Source organism: Mercenaria mercenaria, chromosome 13, assembly GCF_021730395.1.
Source record: "Mercenaria mercenaria strain notata chromosome 13, MADL_Memer_1, whole genome shotgun sequence".
NCBI lineage: Eukaryota > Metazoa > Mollusca > Bivalvia > Venerida > Veneridae > Mercenaria > Mercenaria mercenaria.
The window spans coordinates 67098602-67119290 of NC_069373.1; the positions used below are offsets into that span (position 1 = coordinate 67098602).

Sequence of the window (20689 nt, forward strand, 5' to 3'; positions counted from 1 at the left end):
AAATCGAAAATTTCAAAAATTAATGACAAGTGTAGAATGATTTGACAGTTAATTTGTTTTAATGACACTGATGTCTAATACAACGCATCAGGCAAAGCGTGAAAATCTAACTAACAATTAACATTAACTAATCCATTTCAATTTAAACAAGCAAATTCGATGTATTGGTATCCCCCGCCGAAAGGGTTTGTGGTCAGGAATGGCAAAAAAAATATATCTGGCAAAAAGTTAAGGATGTTACTAAGAAGCAAATAATTCCATTTGTCAAAATCAATTTAACAGAAAATGAATGCTATTTTTTGGTTGGGGGAGCGGGGGCAGCGGGGGTGACTGGGTGAGGGTACAAAACATCGATTATTGTCATTGATCATCGATGTTGATTATAAATATTGAAATATTGATGCAAAATTAAAAATGAACAAAAAAAATGGGAGGGGGGGGGGGGGGGGGGGAGGAGGTGGGGAATGACTTGGTGGAGGAGTGAGGTGGGGGAACAGTACAACTTTGCATGTTGATACATATTCATGGAAGGTTCGGAAATAATAATAAAAAGGAAAGATTTTTTTTTGCGGGGCGTGGGGGTGGGGGGGGGGGGGGGAAGGGGGTGTGACGAAGGCAAGGTGGTGACCAGGTGTGGGTACACAACTTCACATGTTTATAATAAATGTTCATGGAAAAGTATGAAAGAAATTTTATGAAATTCTACCAATTGGTTGGTTTGTTATGTACAAATCTGTAGATTTTCAAACAATTAAAGGGCAATAACTCTAAGGAAAATTGACCAATTGAAAAAAAAAATGACAAACATCATCGAAGTAGGTTGGTTCATATTTATTTTAAGTTTCATGAAATTCCACCAGCTTGTTACTGAGAAATGGCTGCAGACGTGGATTTTTCATTAAATCAAGGGCAATAACTCTAAGGGAAATTGACCGATCCAAAAAAAAACTTAATGGGCATCATTGCAGTATGTTGGTTCATATTCATTTCAAGTTTCATGAAATTCTACCTGCTAGTTACTGAGAAATGGCTGCGGACGGACATTTTTGGGCATTTTTCATTAAATCAAGGGCAATAACTCTAAGGGAAATTGACCAATCCAAAAAAACTTGACGGGCATCATCGCAGTATCTTGGTTCATGTTTATTTCAAATTTCATGAAATTCTACCTGCACGCACGGAAAACGCCATTTCAATACCCGCCTCCCGATTTCATCGGCGGGGGATAATAAGATTATCATTTGAATCAAAACGACAATTATTAGCTTGTTAATATATTTTATTGGATAGTTGGTACAAATAAATAACAATATGACATAGTTTTAAGAAGCATAAAATACTGAAGCAATAATTTTATATGTAAAGAATAATAAAAATTACAATAAAAAACAACCATACATACATAGATTTACAAATGGTAATAAAATAATGTAACATATATGTAACATGAAACAAACCACCGGTTAACATTAATGCACTGTGAATAGTGTTATGGTAGTCTTTTGTAAATTGTATATGTAAAATATATTGATAAATAATCACTTCTAAAAAGTACTTTGAACTTATACTGATGTTTCTTTGATACAAATATTCATTGACCAATCATTTAGTACATCAGAAAATCAAGTACGACAATTACATACAAGCGTGGTACTTACTGAGCGCCTGAGAGTATAATCTCTTAGCGTATAGGTGCTTCATAATGTTAAAGAATTCTGTAAAAAATAGAAAGCAAAATAAAAGCAGACTCAGTTTGTTTGAATTAGTTTCGGGTTAATGGAAAGTGCAACAACCCCCTAGGAGTTATATTACCCAGATATTGTATAAACTTCATGATAATATAACAACACTAAACCTAAGTATTGGGAGACTTTTTACGGCCGCCACACGGCACTTAAAGGTTGCTGATGTGATAGTTAATGAAATGTAAAATGATGATCATTTGGAAGCATCGAATGCCGCGTCTACATTAGTCCAAAGTCCTTGAATGTCTATTTCAGATAGTTGCCATAACTGGTGTGAAATCTAAGGAGATAATCTCATAGATTGAGAATAGAGACTATCATATTGCTTTTTGTTTACCTCCCAAGAGTCTAGTATTTTCATTGGTTTAAATGTGGTCACTTGTTGACTGTCTGTATTTTTGAAGAGAGACTTGATAAGTTTTTTAATTCCATGTCTTTCTAGGCACAAAAGAAATAAGCAGTCGATAAAACAAATTAAAAATACGGTTTGTTCATGACTTTCCGCGGAAATATGTTAGGTCCGTATGTTAGATATAGAGGATAAGTCATACTGACGCCACATTATTCAAGGAATAAAGTTGAATATTTGTAAACAATACAAAGTATTTGCTTGGAAGTATGACTTTATGCAAAACAACTCGCAAATAAAGTACAATTTAAATTTTGTGTGTCAAAACTTGCTGGCTATCAACTACAGTGAAAATATCCAACCAACATTGATTTTGGCGATGAATTTAAACGCAATCAAGATAAACTGAAAATTTAAAAATTCCATATTACAATCCTCTGAGCTCTTTAAAATAATGAGTAATATCAATAATCTTTTATTTAAAGAGAAATCAGGGAAAACCACGTTACGGAAAGGGCGGATCAAATAATCGAAAACATTGCAACCCTCGTCAAGACCACCGCCGAAATTTTAACAACAATTATAATATCTTTTACTTTACAAAATAATGCAATCAAAACTCACATGGCACAAAACATTTAAATGGTGTCTTTCTTTATATACGAAAAAACATTGGTTGGCACTTGCTTCAGGCACATTTACATATTTCTATTGCTTTAGGCACAAATATGGCTATCATTTATTTATCTATAAAAATAAACATAACAGTATGAGGTATGCACGTGTATTTCGAACTCGCTGAGGAACTGACTGTTTTCTTACACACCATTATTTTATCAGCAGTCAAGAAAAAAGAACCATTACTTTACAACACTTTCATACGATGGCGGGAGATCTTCATCGGTAAATGGCGGTGCTGTAATAAATGAAAGATTGCAAATTATTGGCTTCGTAACTAATTGTGGATAAACCTCAAAAATCATCATGCAAAGGAATATGAAATCTCAAGTTTCACCAAATAAGTAAAATAATATATGAATTAGCCTACATCACTCGGATACTAAAAATAATAAGTGACAGTCATTTTAACTTTTTCTATTACTATCACTGAACAAATTTATAACCATCGTAGAATATCCATTTATCTGTCATTTAACTCTAGCTTATATTATCTTGATTTTCAAATACTGATATTTTAATTGTACTAAAACTGATTTTAATTGCAAAGAAGAAGCTTGATCGCTCACCAAACTCTTTGGATAAAAAAAGAAAAAAATCTGTTGACTTACAACAAAATCGAGCAGCATTTCTGATTAGATTTGTTATTTCAACTTAAATTTTCCTATTTATGCATAGGGAAAAGTGACTACGTCTTCTGAGAGTCGTGTATTTTGACAATCCATATCATTTGAACATTCTAGGCTGAGGGTCATCATGGTGAAATTATTGAAACCAAACAAGCGGTTACGGACATGTTGCAGTTTGAAGATTAATTTTGTTCTATGTTTAGCTTAGGCGGCCATGTTTTTATGAATCATAAATAAATGATCTTTGACGAAAACAGGTAAGCAATGGAACATTTTTGTGAAATTATTTAAAAATCGGACCAGAGCTTTAGGACAAATGACGAATCATAACTTGAGCAATCTTGGTAAAGGGTCATCCAATCGATTTTGTTTTGTGAAATTATTCCAAAGTCGAACAGAAAATTTCTGTCCAGAATTGTTTTACATTTTACATTACATTATATCTATTGCATATGGAAAAGTGACCACCCCTGTTAACGGTCAGGGTTAATTTACAAGTCGGAATAATTTTAACGGTATTGATAGAGGGTAAGCTAAAACCAATACCTGTCGAAACATTTCTTTATCAAGGCAACAGTTTCTGTCGAAAAGCTTAAGTTATCAATATTCATGGAAAAATGACCTCGAACCTAGCGATCATATGTATTTACGAATATTATAATTTAAAGTAAGTTAGTAGGTCTCCCAAAGGGTCATTTTTGTAAAATTATTTCAAAATCGGGACTGCGATTTTGGAGATGTCCGTTACATATATATAAAGAAGCAAAATCAAATCCAGTGTTTCTTAGATAAAATAGCTTATAGATTCGTTAACTTTAATTTGACATAATGACGTCAGGCATATAATAATTATAAGCTAGTTTCCTTTTTATAGACGAACGCCAAGCAAGGCAGCTCCTGGTACTATTTTTACGTCTTTGATTCGAAGTGGCCGGGGATCGAACCCACGGTCCCCACCCCCGAAGCGGACGCTTTACCACTAGGCTGTCCATGGCCGTTGAGCTAGAGGTGTTACAATGTCAAAATATGTAATTTTTGTGCCAAAACAAAATGAATATCATTTTGGCTAAAAGCGTTTAAGACCGGACATTAAAAATGATGTGAAATCTTTGATCTCTTAAGTGCTAACTCGAGCCGAGAGTTACGGGTCTAGGTTTTTGGCTATTGAGTAAGAGGACCGGATCTAACATGCGACACACCGTCTTTTGAACGGAGAATATTTGTGTTATGTAAATTGAATATTGTTGCAGAATTCAAAGGAAGTTTTCAAGAAATAGGGTATTTTTAAGCTGGTATATACTGGGCTATCATTTTTAATGAGTTATATACAAATTATAAATAGCCATTGTCTCTGGGTTGAAATTAACTGACTCAGCTTGTTGTTATTGTTTTGTACACTAAAAATAGACAGCCAAATATGGAAAGGTCGCGCAGGAAGGGTCGCGCAGGGTTATGTCGTGCAGGTCATTTGAGGTCTTTGTTCTATTTATATTTCCAGCATCCAGCATTGCTTGGTCTGCAAAAACTAGGACAAGCTATCAGATTTCATGAATGAAATGCCATAGTAATCAGTTGTAAGATTGTTTACAAATATCCTCAGGTTACCTGGTTCAGTTTTTGGTCTATGTTTGGCCCTCTACATCCAGAGTAGAATGTTCAAGTGTCAGAAAGCTATTTCTTTTACCCCTTTATTATTTTATATAGTCTGCATATCATTTATGTATTCTATGTTAGGTTTATATTGAAGTATATAGCAAATATACCTACTAGTCTATTATATTTAGTGTAATGCACTTATTAGTATAAAACCATATACTTTAGTTGTTTTTCTAGTCAATATGCAATAGAATATGCTTACTCAGTCTTTTAAGTGCAATTTAGACACTGTCTGCACAACTGGGTTGCGCACACTAGGTTCTTGCGCAAATACGTTTAGAATGAATGTTGCGCAAAGGTTGGGCAGCTTTAGCTGCGCAGAGGTCGCGCAAGAGTTACTGTTTTAAATGTTGGGCAGAGCAGTGGTCGTGCCGCGCAAGGGTTGCGTAGTGCAAAGGTCGCGCAGCGCAACTATTTTGCACACCACCCTATCACATTTTTGCACACTACCCTAATGCGCAAGAGTAAGGGTATAAAAGCTTAGAATGTTTTATTTTAGGAGAGGGGAAAATGAATGAATTAGTTAAGAAGGGAATTGAAGGACAATAATAATGCCAGATCTATAGAAAAGATGTTCTGATTGAATGATATTGAGAAGTTTTAAATATGATTTTGTATAACTAAAAATGCTGTGCTGCAAAATAAATAACTGCTTTTGTTACTATACTCTGTGTTTTAGTTTTGTTTGACCAACATAGGAAAATTCACGTTATATGAGAGAAATAACGTTACACTGGTGGCAGCGTCGGGATAAATACTTTAACATGTTTTCGAAGTAACTTCACAAAAATGGAAAAGGACTTGGAACAATTTCAACATGCTGCATCATTAGTTTGCTTAGAAATATCAAATTTATCTAAGCATATGATAATGCAAGAAGAAAATCTGAACAGTGCTTTGAAGGACTATCACAAAAAGGTAAATGAAATTTTAATGTCAAAGAACAAAGAAATAGAAGAACTGAAATCATACAATGCGAAATTACGCGCAGCAATTTTAGATGACGATACACAAGTTTTAGAGGAAAGTCAGTAATATGGCACCGAAAAAATCTGCCAGGTCTGCATCAGCATCACGTGAGGAAGAACTTAAACCAGAAAATATTGACCTTAGAAAAAAATTAGCAAGAATAATGGGAGATAATGAGGATTTACAAGCTAGTTTGACAGAGGCTTTAGAAAACATTGAAAGACTTCAAGAAACTGTCAAAATCTTGGAAATTGAAAAATCGGGTCTGCAAGAAATTGTTCAAAGTGAGGCTGAACAGTATCAGCAGGAAAAAGAAAATATTAAAAGGGAGTTTCAAAGGACACAGGCAAATAGAGAGTTACATATTCATAAATTAAGTGATGAAGTGCGTGAACTGCGAAATAATCTGGAATTACGGGACATTGAATTAGGGCGTCTGCAGGACATTGCTATGCAAGAATGCAACCCAAGGCGAGCTCCGCAATATAACGTACCACTCCCAGAACAAGTCTTGTTTGATGGGAAAACATCTTATGTTGCATTTATTCGCCAGTTTGCGGCTTTAGCTAGTGCATGCCGTTGGGATGACAGGGAAAAGGCATTCCGCCTTCTCAACAGTCTACGTGATGAGGCAGCTGAATTTGTCTTCAACCAAGTAAGTGCTGAGAATCAGCAGAGTTACAGGTTATTAGAGCAATCTTTGGCAGCCAGATTTGTTGAGAGGAGGTCCACAGCTTCCTATCTGGCTGAGCTGGAGAACTTGAAGTTGAACTCAAGGGATAAGCTTGTTGAATACGTTGCTGATATTAAGCGTCTTGTCCGTAAAGGCTACTCCACGGCTGATGATCATACAATCGGCACTATTTGTCTTCGTCATTTCATTAAAGGCTTGGGCGAGTCCCAGATGGCACTTGCAGTAGGTATGAAGGACCCGAAAACTATAGAAGATGCCAGAGAAATTTTGGAAACCTATTACAGCTTGAAAGATGAAACAAAATCCAGCACTAAAGTAAGGATGGTAAAACAACGCAGAAATGAGGGGGAAACTGTTTCTCAGGCACAGTTTTCTTCTTTTAAGCAAGAAATTGATAAGAAATTTGAAGAATTGTTGTCAGCAATAAAGAAAAAGGAAAAGGATGTACCTTCGCATCAGTTCAAACGCAGAGATATAGCAGAAGTCGAGTGTTACAAGTGCCATAATCTTGGTCACTATGCGCGTGATTGCCAGGTGCGTGGCAGTCTGAAAAGTCAAGAGGAAAACTAGCTAGGACTAAGGCAAACGGCCCTGCTTTAGTCCAGGAAAAAGACAGAATTATTAAAGTGTGTTTTAGTGATGTTTACAATGGATTATCTTTACTTTTGCCTGTAAAATTTGGTGATACTAGTGCAAATTTTATCTTGGATACTGGTGCAGTGGTGACAATAATTTCATCAAAAATCTACAACAGTCTGCCTACTGACTGCCGTCCACCACTAGAAAAAATTAGTGATGGCTTTAAGCTTGAAGTAGCCAATGAAGGATATCTTTCTATATTAGGAACTGTTTCAATTGATTTTAAAATTCAAAAAGATGTGTTTAAATGGAAAGTTTTTGTTGCACCAATTCAAGAAGACGGTCTTTTAGGTCTTGACTTTTTACAAGCAAACAATTTTGTTTTAAGTGCAGAGCATGGGCTACATCTCAATGGGAAAAGATACCCAACTTTAATGCAAACATCAAAATACAGAGCAGCCCGTGTTAAGTGTTCCAAGACTACTATTGTACCAGCAAATTCTGAAAAGATAATTGAAGGGCATTGTTCTGCTACTGGTATAAATACCCAGTATGGAATAGTAACACCATGTAAAAACAGTGATGAATGTGAAAGTGGTATCATAGTTGGTCATTCACTGGTTGATCCTAGGTCTAAAAGTGGATGTATTCCAGTAAGATTAATGAATACAAGTGCTGTTGATGTGAAAATTGAGGCTAACACAACTCTTGGTTGTGTTGAAGAAGCTGAAGAAATTGGCTCCCCTGGTGAAAAGGTTGAATGTAGTTTAAATAAAGAAAAAAATTTGAAAGTCCCAGAGCATCTGAGTGGGCTTTATGAAAATTCAGTGAAAAATCTTGATCCTAATCAAAAGTTTAAGTTAAAGAATCTCTTGATAAAACATTCAAGTGTATTTGCAAAATCTCCAAACGATTTAGGCAGAACATCAGTAATTAAGCACAAGATAAATACAGGAGCAGCGCAACCCATTAAACAGCGACCTAGGCGACCGCCAAAAGCATTTGCTGAGGAAGAAGCTAAAATAATAAAAGAACAACTGCAGGCAAATGTTATTCGTGAAAGTACTTCTCCGTGGGCATCTCCTTTAGTGTACGTTAGGAAACGTGATGGCACGACTCGACCTTGTGTAGATTATAGGAAGGTCAACATTGTCACAGAGAAAGATGCTTATCCATTACCAAATATTAGTGATTGTTTAGAAAGTTTAGGCGGTTCAACTTATTTCTCATGCTTGGATATTTTGTCAGCCTATTACCAAGTTGAGGTTGATGAGGCTGATCGCCCTAAAACTGCATTTACGTCAAAGTTTGGTTTATTTGAGTACCTTGTCATGCCATTTGGTCTTTGCAACGCGCCTTCGACGTTCCAGCGTTGCATGGAACTAGTAATGAAAGGTCTACAATGGGAAATTTTGTTGATCTATCTCGATGACTTGATTATTTTTGGTCGTACCTTTGATGAACATATTGAAAGGCTTGATATTGTGCTGACCAGATTGTCAGAGTCTGGCATGAAATTAAAGCCTAGCAAGTGTTTTTTGCTGAAAACTGAAGTTTCCTTCCTTGGTCATGTGGTAACAAAGGATGGAATTAGTCCTCAAAAGTCAAAAGTTAGAGTTAGCTGTATTGCTAACTGGGAAAGACCGCATGATTTGACTACACTGCGATCTTTTCTCGGTTTCTGTTCATATTACAGGATATATATTCGTGATTTTTCTACAAGAGCAAGGCCATTAAATAGGTTGTTGGAGGCCGGGCAACCATATGAGTGGTCAGCTGAGTGTCAGGAAAGTTTTGATGACTTGCGTTCAGCTTTAACTGGTGATGAGGTCATGGCTTTTCCTCAAGATGATGGAGATTTTATTCTTGATTGTGACGCGTCTAATTTTGGAATTGGCGGTGTGTTATCGCAAATGCAGTATAATGAAAAATTGGGAAAGGTCACTGAAAGGCCCATAGCATACGCAAGCAAAAGTTTAAATAAGGCACAAAGACGTTACTGTGTAACAAGGCGTGAGTTATTAGCAGTTGTTACATTTGTAACTATGTTTAAGCAGTATTTGTTAGGACGTTCATTCTTAATCAGGAGTGATCATTCTTCATTAAGTTTGATTATGTCCTTCAAAGAACCTGAAAATCAGATGGCAAGATGGCTGGAAGTGCTATCGCAATATGACTTTAGATTAGAGCATCGGAAGGGGTCTAAACACTCCAATGCAGATTTCTTGTCAAGGATTCCGTGTGATCCTTGTACATGTAATTGCTATGATGGTCAGTCTATACTAAGTGAACTTCCATGCGGAGGTTGTAAAGAGTGTACGAAGAGGCATGAACAGTGGTCAGAGCTTGCAGAATTCGATGATGTGATTCCTTTGATGACCAAAAAGGACAAGGGTAAAGTCAATTTGGTCAAAGCAAATCATGATTCCGCAAAGCCTAGTGTTCATGTGTTTAGTGTAATCAATTTTGTGTTTATGTTTATGATTTGTTTGGGAGCATTTTTCAAACAAATTATGCAGAAGTGTGGTTTCTGTGTTAATCAGACATTCAGCTCGGTGAGGCGTTTGCGGGCTACTGAGCAGAAGTCTGAAAGTGAAACAGAGGATAACGTTGATTTGAGCGATTCCACAGAAGAAAAGGACATGGCAAAAACAAGTCATGCCGGAGGACTGTATCCGAATAATCAAGAACCAGCTGAAAATTTGGTGTATAAGTTTTCAAATTGGATAGGCTCATACACTAAATCAGAACTGATTAAAATGCAGAAAGAAGATCAAGATATAGGGAAAATTTTAGCATGGATATCAACTTCGAATATGAGACCAGCACGTGATAATGTGGCTGCTGAGAGTCCAGCCACCAGAAATTTATGGTTACAGTGGACTCAACTTCATATTCGAGATGGGATATTATTTAGAAAATTTGTACAGAAAGATAATGTGACCACCTATGACCAACTGGTATTGCCATCCATTTTAAGGCCTCAAGTTATTGAAGCTTCACATAATGCAATTCTTTCTGGCCATTTAGGTATTAAGAAAACTTTGGGAAAACTTAAAATGAATTTCTACTGGTATAAAATGTCTGCTTCTGTGAAATTGTGGATAAAACAATGTGCTTTTGTGGTGCTAGAAAGAAACCAAATAAGAAGGCTAAGGCACCATTACAAGAATATCATGTTGGGTTTCCTATGGACAGGGTTTCAACAGACATTTTAGGTCCATTTCCTCTTTCTGAGAACAAAAATAAGTATATCCTGGTTGTCATGGACAATTTTACAAAGTATGTTGAATGTTATGCCATACCAGACCAACGCGCTGAAACAGTTTCAAATAAATTAGTGTTTGAATTCTTTTGTAGATTTGGTCTACCATTAGACTTGCATTCTGATCAGGGAAAGAATTATCAGTCTGAACTGTTTAGGCAAATGTGTTGTTTACTGGAAATAAATCAAACAAGATGTACACCATATCGCGCGTCCTCAAATGGTATGGTAGAACGCTTTAATCAGTCATTACTAAACCTTATTACTACATATGTGAATGGAGAACAGACAAACTGGGATTTGTACTTACCTATAATGACCAGTGCTTACAGATCAAGTGTACATGAAAGCACCCAATATACACCAAACATGTTAATGTTTGGAAGAGAGTTCAATCTACCAGTAAATTTTCTAGTTGGAAATGTTTGCCACGCTGACAATTTTGAGAATCACACTGACTATGTAGCTGATTTAAATGAGAAATTTTCGAAAATATACTGTATCGTTCGTGAAAACTTGAGTAAATCTTCAGAAAGACAGAAACGAGACTATGATACAAGAATTTCTTTAAACAGTTACAATGTGGGTGATATTGTGTACTGCCTTGACTCTTCAAGAATGGTGGGAAAAAGTCCCAAATTAAAGGCTCAAGTATGGAAAGGACCCTTTGTAATTACCAGAAAAATAAGTGACTTGTTATTTGGAATATCAGGACCCTCAAAATCAAAAGTCAAAATTGTGCACCATGACAGGTTAAAAAAATATCAGTGTTCAACATTACCACAATGGGTTTTAGGTGTGCAGAAACAAAGTACAACTAAAAATACACTGAAAACCAGCAACAATTTATCTACAGGCATTAATAACAATGAAAAGGTCATTATCCGTAGGGGAGAACGTAACAGGAGACAACCTGATAGGCTGGGCATTCCAAAAAAGGGAACGCTGTAACAAAGTGATGACAAATGTCCAGAACTTTCTGCCCCAGCTAAAAATTCTGTTTTTGGGTCGCGCATAGATTTGGTATATAAGGGCAGGCACAGCCTGACTTCACAACTTTATTAGCCATATGTTAAACAGAAAGCTCTTGTGTAAAATTAAAATTTGATCAAACAATAAAAAAAACAAAAAACATTTGGATTTATTTTTCAATAGACAAAGTTACAGTTTGTTTTATTTTGATACAATGTTTCATTATGTTCAAATGTGAAGACTGTGGTCGTATTTACACTGTAAAATCTTCTCTCAAAAGACATCAGGCAAGAAAAGATTGTAGAACTTTTAAGCATTCCATGTCAATGGAAATTAGTAGTTGTGAAAAGATGGACTTACTACAGGGAGACAATTTTCTTGAAAGAGTGTGTCAGAGTGCTGTCGCACCATCAAATCAACATCTAAGTCAAACTGTTGTATCCAGTTATTCTTCACCAGCATCAACTATGTGTAATACTACGCCTAGTACAGTTATTGCATGTACTACGTCATATGTACCAGAGAACATAATTCCTGTATCAAGTGGTGTGTACCCAGTTCTATCTTCATCAGTAGAACCAGGCAATGGTATAATTCCTTACGAAAACTTGAGTGATGATGAAGACTTGCCGCAGCCAACAAAAAAACAAAAGGTGCAGGATCTTACCAATAAAACTTCTCTGGAAGACAGACTTATTTCAATAGAAACAAAGCTAGACATATTAACATCAGAAGTTAAAAAGACACAAACTCTCCTTCAAAATGAGATAGCAATCGGCACAAACAATATCCAAGATTATCAGAAACGGTTAACTTTACACCTTCAAAAAGAAATAAGGTCTACTACAGACAGGAAACAAGCATTAGGTGACTTTCTGAAAAGCCTTTCAGAATTGAATAAAAATGTGCTGGAAGTTTTAAAATGAAATATAGTTTCGTTAAAAAAAATCAGGTCTAAAATAATTTAAAAGTGTTATATATTTGCAGTGTTATTACCGCAGTGTAACAGTGTATTAAATAATTCTTTAATAAAATAACTGGTATTCAGCAGCTATCAAGAACTATTAAATGGATTTATTTTTGAAAGGTAGCCCAGCACAGACAACTGACACTGGTACCATAGGATATTTTCTTGAACCAATGTCATGTTTTATTACTATTTGTTTGTAACTATGAGTTCACATTTCAGTAATATTATAATCTGTTGAGGGACAGTATTTGTTTACATTTTAAACATATTCTGTAATATTTTACATATTTGTTGCTGTGTACAAGTATTATTGTTCTACTTTTTGTTCTCATTGTGAGTTAACCATTGATTCATGTTGTTTTCAATGAGTAACAAGTTTCAATTTATTTGAATAACAGAAGTTTTCAATAACTGAAAGTACAGTTTGCTTCCGGAGTAAGCAAAGTGCTAGAAGGGGGGAGTGTTGCAGAATTCAAAGGAAGTTTTCAAGAAATAGGGTATTTTTAAGCTGGTATATACTGGGCTATCATTTTTAATGAGTTATATACAAATTATAAATAGCCATTGTCTCTGGGTTGAAATTAACTGACTCAGCTTGTTGTTATTGTTTTGTACACTAAAAATAGACAGCCAAATATGGAAAGGTCGCGCAGGAAGGGTCGCGCAGGGTTATGTCGCGCAGGTCATTTGAGGTCTTTGTTCTATTTATATTTCCAGCATCCAGCATTGCTTGGTCTGCAAAAACTAGGACAAGCTATCAGATTTCATGAATGAAATGCCATAGTAATCAGTTGTAAGATTGTTTACAAATATCCTCAGGTTACCTGGTTCAGTTTTTGGTCTATGTTTGGCCCTCTACATCCAGAGTAGAATGTTCAAGTGTCAGAAAGCTATTTCTTTTACCCCTTTATTATTTTATATAGTCTGCATATCATTTATGTATTCTATGTTAGGTTTATATTGAAGTATATAGCAAATATACCTACTAGTCTATTATATTTAGTGTAATGCACTTATTAGTATAAAACCATATACTTTAGTTGTTTTTCTAGTCAATATGCAATAGAATATGCTTACTCAGTCTTTTAAGTGCAATTTAGACACTGTCTGCACAACTGGGTTGCGCACACTAGGTTCTTGCGCAAATATGTTTTAGAATGAATGTTGCGCAAAGGTTGGGCAGCTTTAGCTGCGCAGAGGTCGCGCAAGAGTTACTGTTGTAAATGTTGGGCAGAGCAGTGGTCGTGCCGCGCAAGGGTTGCGTAGTGCAAAGGTCGCGCAGCGCAACTATTTTGCACACCACCCTATCACATTTTTGCACACTACCCTAATGCGCAAGAGTAAGGGTATAAAAGCTTAGAATGTTTTATTTTAGGGGAGGGGAAAATGAATGAATTAGTTAAGAAGGGAATTGAAGGACAATAATAATGCCAGATCTATAGAAAAGATGTTCTGATTGAATGATATTGAGAAGTTTTAAATATGATTTTGTATAACTAAAAATGCTGTGCTGCAAAATAAATAACTGCTTTTGTTACTATACTCTGTGTTTTAGTTTTGTTTGACCAACATAGGAAAATTCACGTTATATGAGAGAAATAACGTAACAATATTACCAATCTATGAAATAAAAACCAGAACAAGAAACATGACCGTATCTTTCACTTCCTGGGAGACGTTGACCTTTGCACTTAGAGTATAGATATTATTCGAACACAAACTGACAAACTGATAGATAGAGTACAAACATGCAGTTCAAGAAACTAGCTTTTGTGTCAGCATGGGACTAATAAGTAAAAACATTACAAATTTGACCGAAACAGAAATGTTAGTGTCTAGATTATATTACCTGAGGGACTTTGAAATCTTCCTTGAAAGTCGACAGGGCTATGACGTCCGATTCCTCCCTGAGGAACAGGCTGATATCCAGTTGCCGGACTACTTTCTTGTTGCTGAGGAACTTGATAGTTACCTTGCACAGGATGTAGCTGGTAACTGCCTTGAATTGTTGGCTGGAACTGAGATTGCTGCGGAGGTTGGTAACCAATCATAGGCTGCGCTGGAGTGGCATATCCTGGACCTAAAACAAGTTTTTATAGTTACTGAACAGAAGTCAGACAGAACGGTTACAAGTCAAAAGCTACATCAGGGTCAATAGAAGCAAGACAAAAAACTATCCAGGATATTTGTCTCTGATCTGATCGTTTTGATGTGTAATTTTGTTTTTTTTTCTGGCCGGCGTGTTTTGATACCGCGGTTTGCTTTGATTTTAGGACATATGTACCTGAACAGACTGGAAGGTTACAGTTTACAGTTTGCGCTTGGAAAACATTTTCTTGAACTCAAAAGGGTTTTGTAACTTGTGAATAGAAGCAATAAAGGATAATAAACAGTCAAAGTCTGTGGCGGTAAATCATATTTCGTCGCCTTCAACATGGTTTTATAACAACGAAACACTAATGGATAGTAAACATAGCCTGCATTAATTCATATTATCCTTAAATGGTTTTGTAACCTGCAAACAGAAGCGCCGAGATATATTTTCGTCGCCTTCAACATAGTTTTGTATGTTTTGTCATGTGAATAGAAGCAGTAATGAATAACGATATAAATTGTAACAAAGTTCTTGCGTAATTTATAATAACGATGGCCTTAATAACCTCTAGCCTGCTAAATTTCTATAACAGACTTGTCCAGCATTCAATTCTGGCAGTACCACTTATTATTCGAATGGGTGTTTAATGAACATTTACTGACAGAATAGCGAACGGTGCAGATCATGGTAAGCCTGCACGGACATGCCGCCGCCAGCAGACTAAAGGTAAAGAAGCTTATTTCGAGGGATAAGGGCGAAACTATTGCATATTGTTCTTTTTTATATAAAGTTACAATAGTTCTGTGCTTAGCAAACGGTTTGTAATATACTGATTACATTCACTGATATCCTCAACATGACGCTCTGGCAAACCGAATTTACTGCGAAAAAAATATATCTCATAAGATGTTGCTGGTGAACTTCTCTACCCGAATGGGTGAAATTTACAAAACTAAAATTAATCCTTCACGGTGCATATCCATATCGACGGACTCTTTGCGAAATCTGCTATATCCGCGGTTTCTTTGCGTCGGCACCGGCTATTCTTTGCTATAAACAATGGCCAGGTCGGTACAGCAGGCCAAAAATCGAGCTGCCGTCAATGATAATATGAACGCTGCTCAAAAATAAGTAGAGCACGGAACATTAGAATGTCTTTCCTATGTATTGTAGTGTTTACTTTTTAATTATCAGCGATTTTGCTCGCAAACTCGGTGAAATTAGTTGATGGTGTACTGACATGAAACACTAGCCCGAAAACTTCCGCAATCTTTTATGAGTTTTTGCTTTGATATCATACATGTGTGCTAGTATGTATACTAGTGTTCAATGTCAGTACACCATCAACTAATTTCATCGAGTATGTGAGCAAAATCCTGATAATTAAAAAGTAAACACTATAATACACAGTAAAGACATTCCGTGCTATGTTTGTGACATGTGAATAAAAGTAATAACCTTGCCATATGTTTTCTTGACCTTAAAATGGTTTTGCATCAAGTGAACAGAAGCAATAAGTGATGTGGAACATCTTCAACATGTTTTGTTACAGTGCAGAGAAGCAACAAAGGATAGCAAAAAGTGTTCTTTTATGATGGTCAATTGACTGATTTGAGCTTTTTCATTTGATTTCTAATTTACTTGCAACACATAAGAAACTAATTGTGTAAGACATGGCAATACATTTGGAAAAAGTGTGGTTATATGATGGCCATTTGACTCTCGACTTGATCGTTTTAAGTTGCCTTCTGTTTATGTTGCAACACAGTCATAAGAAACTTTTTTCTCCTGTGCTTAAACACTGATTTTTACAGTAACTCCCATTTTTGTTAAATAAAATGCATGTAAGGCAAATTATTTGGTAATGAAATTACTTCCAAGTATCACAAGACAGTACAATGGCCTACACAGGGAGTTCACTAATGGTCCTACAATTTAAATTCAAGTACATGTAATTACTGATACTGAGCCATTCAAATGGGGCATATGATTGTATTTTCAAGAAGTGTTTAAGGAATATACGAAAAACAAGAAAACAAAATTGACACAGGCTTTTCGCGCCTCAAAAAGATGATTAACTTCTACAGGTAAGGCCATAAAAACAATTAACTACTTGGAGGGCCACTGGATATACAATTATATAACAAAGGGCCGTATCTCATTAAAAATTGTTTGACCAGTCTGATTTTCAGGGGAACACAACTAGGGTACCAATACATCATTCTGACAGTTTGGTCAATATCCCCCAGTAGTTTTTGAGGAGATACGATAACGGGAAATTGTTAACGGACTGACGGACCACGGACGAAGAGTGATCTGATGATGGTGGGCTAATGACCAAAAAGCGTATAAGACATTGTTTGAAACCATACCTAATCAACAATTAAAGAACGTTTCAACCATTATTATGCTGGACATGAATGATTCATAGTCAGTTTGGTAAGCACCCCTTATAACAGTTAATGGTACTGTCCAAATTGAAAGATGGACAAGTTAATTGTAGAAAAGGCTAATATACATCCGTATACACGTCTGATACATCAGTTTTATAACTCACTGTTAGCAGACCATTCGTTTGTTATGTATTCTTGGTTAGATACTGAAGTGCAAATTACCAGCTATATTTTACCTGTCTGCATACTACTCTGTCCACTAGTAGGCCGATACATCTCTGGAGTTCTCAAGACACTCGGTCTCTGAAGTCTTTTACATCCTACTACACAGAAAACGATACATATCACCAATATTACCACAACCGCACATACCACTGGAAAAACAATACCAAATGAAGAACTACTTGAACCTTCGTCCGACGTATCGTCGCCATCACCATCATCATCTCTCGGATCTGAAATACGCAACAATATTAATTCAACAAGAGTGCCAGACTGTTACAAAACACATCTACATCTGCGGAGATACTCCCAACAATCAATTTCTGATCATAACTGGGAGGTCGGGGCAGTTGTTAAAAGCATGTTGCTATGTTACATGATACATGATATTCATGTTGTTAAAAGAGTAAAAGCAGTAATATATACAGCTTGTTAAAAATAAAAACAGAATGATGACATAAGTACATATACGAATGTAGGTCAGATGTGAAGCACTGAAGGTTCACACTGTCCTTGTTTTTATAAGGTAAGGCGTTCCAGTATCTGATTGTGCGGGGAAAGAAGGAGTTCATATGATACTCTTGAAGATGGATACGCCCATCTGAATATACAGTTACGTAAATTCAAGGGCAATAATCCAAGTGCCTGTGGCGATTTGGGTGGTTATCGAACTTGGCCGAGATATGCCCCAAAATATTGTCAATAAGTTTGGTGAAAGATCGGATGAAAACTGTTCGAATTAGAGGCGGACAAGGCTAAATTCGCAAATTTTCGAGTAATTCAAGGGCCATAATCAAAAAGTGCCGAGATTCAAGTTTATAACGTAAGCTATTTTTACTAGAGACTTGCAACGGATTATACTGTGTAACAATTTCATGTTCAAAATGCTACATTTCATAAATGATAATTTGTACATTGTATATTCTTATGCACTTGGCTGCCTTCTAAATGAAGTAAAAAATAGTAATAATGGTTATTTGCTTTCCGAACGGGAAGCAATAGTCTATATTTAGTTTCAAGTTTCCCATACGGGAAGAATGGAAGAAAACACAGGTAATTTCGAGAATGGTAAGTTTCCTAAACTGTTTAGAATAGTCAAACGGAACTTTTGAGAGTGAAAAGGGTCATACAAAGATCCCTTTGAAAAAGGTTTCTGAACATCCATTAAGTGGTTGAGAAGAATAACTGATTTTAGTATATTTCAATTTATAGCTCTCTCAGCTCTTTTTTCTTTTAAAAAGTGCAGACAATCGTTAGTAATAAGGTTCATACATGGAAGACAATGTTTAGTAAAGATTCCTCATGCGATTCATTAGGAAGATAAATGTTTTCCTATGGTTTAGATCAAGCGGTCACTAAATGAAATCAAGCAGAATAATTTAAACATACTTGACAGAGTGGTAAAGGTCTAACTTTAGGCAATTTCAACTAGTAGTTTTAGAGATTTTTAAATAAAATTGCAGGCATGGGCGACAGACTTTCCACATATACTAACAGCTCATTTTGAAACTTTGCTTCATATAAACTGGGGGAATATTTGGAGCTTATCAAAATAATACTCACAAAATTTTAAATACAAATGCATTTTAACAAAATCATCAGAATTCCTCCCAGATGTCCTGAACAATAAGTAAAACCGCGTTGTCCTCAATGGTCCACACCACTCATTGGAATAAGTAGCTCCACAGGTAAGTACTTTCTGCAACGAAGTTTATCACGAGTGTATACGTAACCAGTAAAACTTGACTGCAAGAATATATTGAATGTGTGTTTTACTGCAGGCGTATGAGTCATTATCATTTTAAAGCAACTGTCACATTTTGGTACACACTAATTCTTGTGGTTAAAATGTACAGTGTATATAAACTAAATGACATCATATGCAAGTACAAAGCTTTAAAGGCAGCCAATTATCTGTTGCGCTTGCGAAACGATAAAGCAGATCAACAGTCGACACTGATTTTACACATTATGTAATACCGGTTTCTATTCTTTTGCTAATTGTCAATTCCAATCAAACTCGATGTTAGTATAGGTATTGCATTTTTTTTCGCATGAAATGTGAACACACAATTGCTCTATTGGGTATAATGCCATTTTAACAGATGTTTCAGTAATATACAGCGGTCAGCTTACATAACCAGTGTTCTTTCATCCCTTATCAGTTTCAGTATGTTCTCTGCTAATAACTGACTACTTCCCGGCATAGAATTGAAGGGGCACAATGAGTATTACTGAACACATTTCTTCAGTCAACTATCACGAAGAACATATGCCTTAGCAAGAATTCAAACGCTCTTTGTATTCAACTAACAGGGCGGAATTTGCCCTTAGAGTAAACGGCTTTGAGAACTTATATTTCAACAAATATATATATATATATATATATCAGACTCTATTAAACCATTCTACTTTTTAAAAAATATATTGCGTATCAAAAAAATATCTATTTAAAATTCCATATGGCTTTTAATTTTTTGTTAAAACAGATAATGCTGCTGTCCAAATAGAGACTACATATAGATGAATAGATAGAAAAACACTACTTTCAATATTACACATGAAATTATGAAGTCAATGCCATAAAGGGAGATAATCAGTGCATTTTATATTACTTTCTATTAAGTTAATCATATAGTGAAAACTATGACAAATACAAGAGAAAACACTGATAAAATATTGGATTTAAGAAGAAGATAGTAATTTTATGTTCATAACAAAAGTTGTGGCCGCCGCAAGCATTATTAGCTGCACCATGAGAAAACCAACGTAGTGCATTTGCGACGAGCATGGATCACGACCACCCTGCGCATCCGCGCAGTCTGGTCTAGCCAGGATCCATGCTGTTCGCTAACGGTTTCTCTAATTAGGCTTTGAAAGCGAACAGAATGGATCCTGGGCAGACTGCGTGGATGCGCAGGCTGGTCTGGATCCATGCTGGTCGCAAACGCACTATGTTTGTTTTCTCATGGTGCGGCTCATTTACCTTTGTGAACATGCTGTGTTAGAACAGCTGTCATAAAAGCCATCAGCGCGCTAGACAAATTCATTACCGGATAGTGAAACACGGGGTGACGAATTATAACTGGAGTAAACTGATTAAATTTGATGACGTAAAATAACATCTGTAAGTTTTAAATTTGATTTAAAAAATTATCATTTCAAACGATACAAACCTCTGGATCCCAGAATTTAGAAAAAAAGTGCCTGTGGTATTCCACCTTTGTAGAACAGCCAATCTTGAGGTTAACTGGTTTAACACAGATTCGCTTCGAATATACTTGATAGTTAACGAACTGTACTGAACACTCCTCTTTACCTAACCATGCGCCATTATACGTTACATACGCCTCCTCGTCTATCTCTTCCATGTCATAGGTTTTCCCGCAGTCGCTCCTGGACAGTGTCAGATCTAAGCCGGAAAATTTTTAATCATCGAAGTAATAGACTTTAATTTCGTAAGGTGAATTTTC

The 20689-nt window shown here is 35.9% G+C and overlaps 1 protein-coding gene across 2 annotated transcripts; it reads right to left on the reverse strand.

The window, feature by feature from the left end:
* Positions 1-1268: 1268 nt before the first annotated feature.
* LOC128547987 (uncharacterized) lies at positions 1269-20662 on the reverse strand. Of its 2 annotated transcripts, none has more exons than XM_053522138.1 (5): positions 20393-20662; positions 18780-18915; positions 17231-17449; positions 14356-14580; positions 1269-3010 (listed from the first exon to the last, which is right to left on the reverse strand). In XM_053522138.1, the coding sequence occupies exons 1-5, from the start codon at positions 20585-20587 to the stop codon at positions 2955-2957; spliced, it is 831 nt and encodes a 276-aa protein (XP_053378113.1). In that variant the 5' UTR covers positions 20588-20662; the 3' UTR covers positions 1269-2954. The 2 variants fall into 2 exon arrangements, with proteins under 2 accessions (XP_053378113.1, XP_053378112.1); XM_053522137.1 differs by having other exon boundaries at positions 14356-14586.
* Positions 20663-20689: the final 27 nt, after the last annotated feature.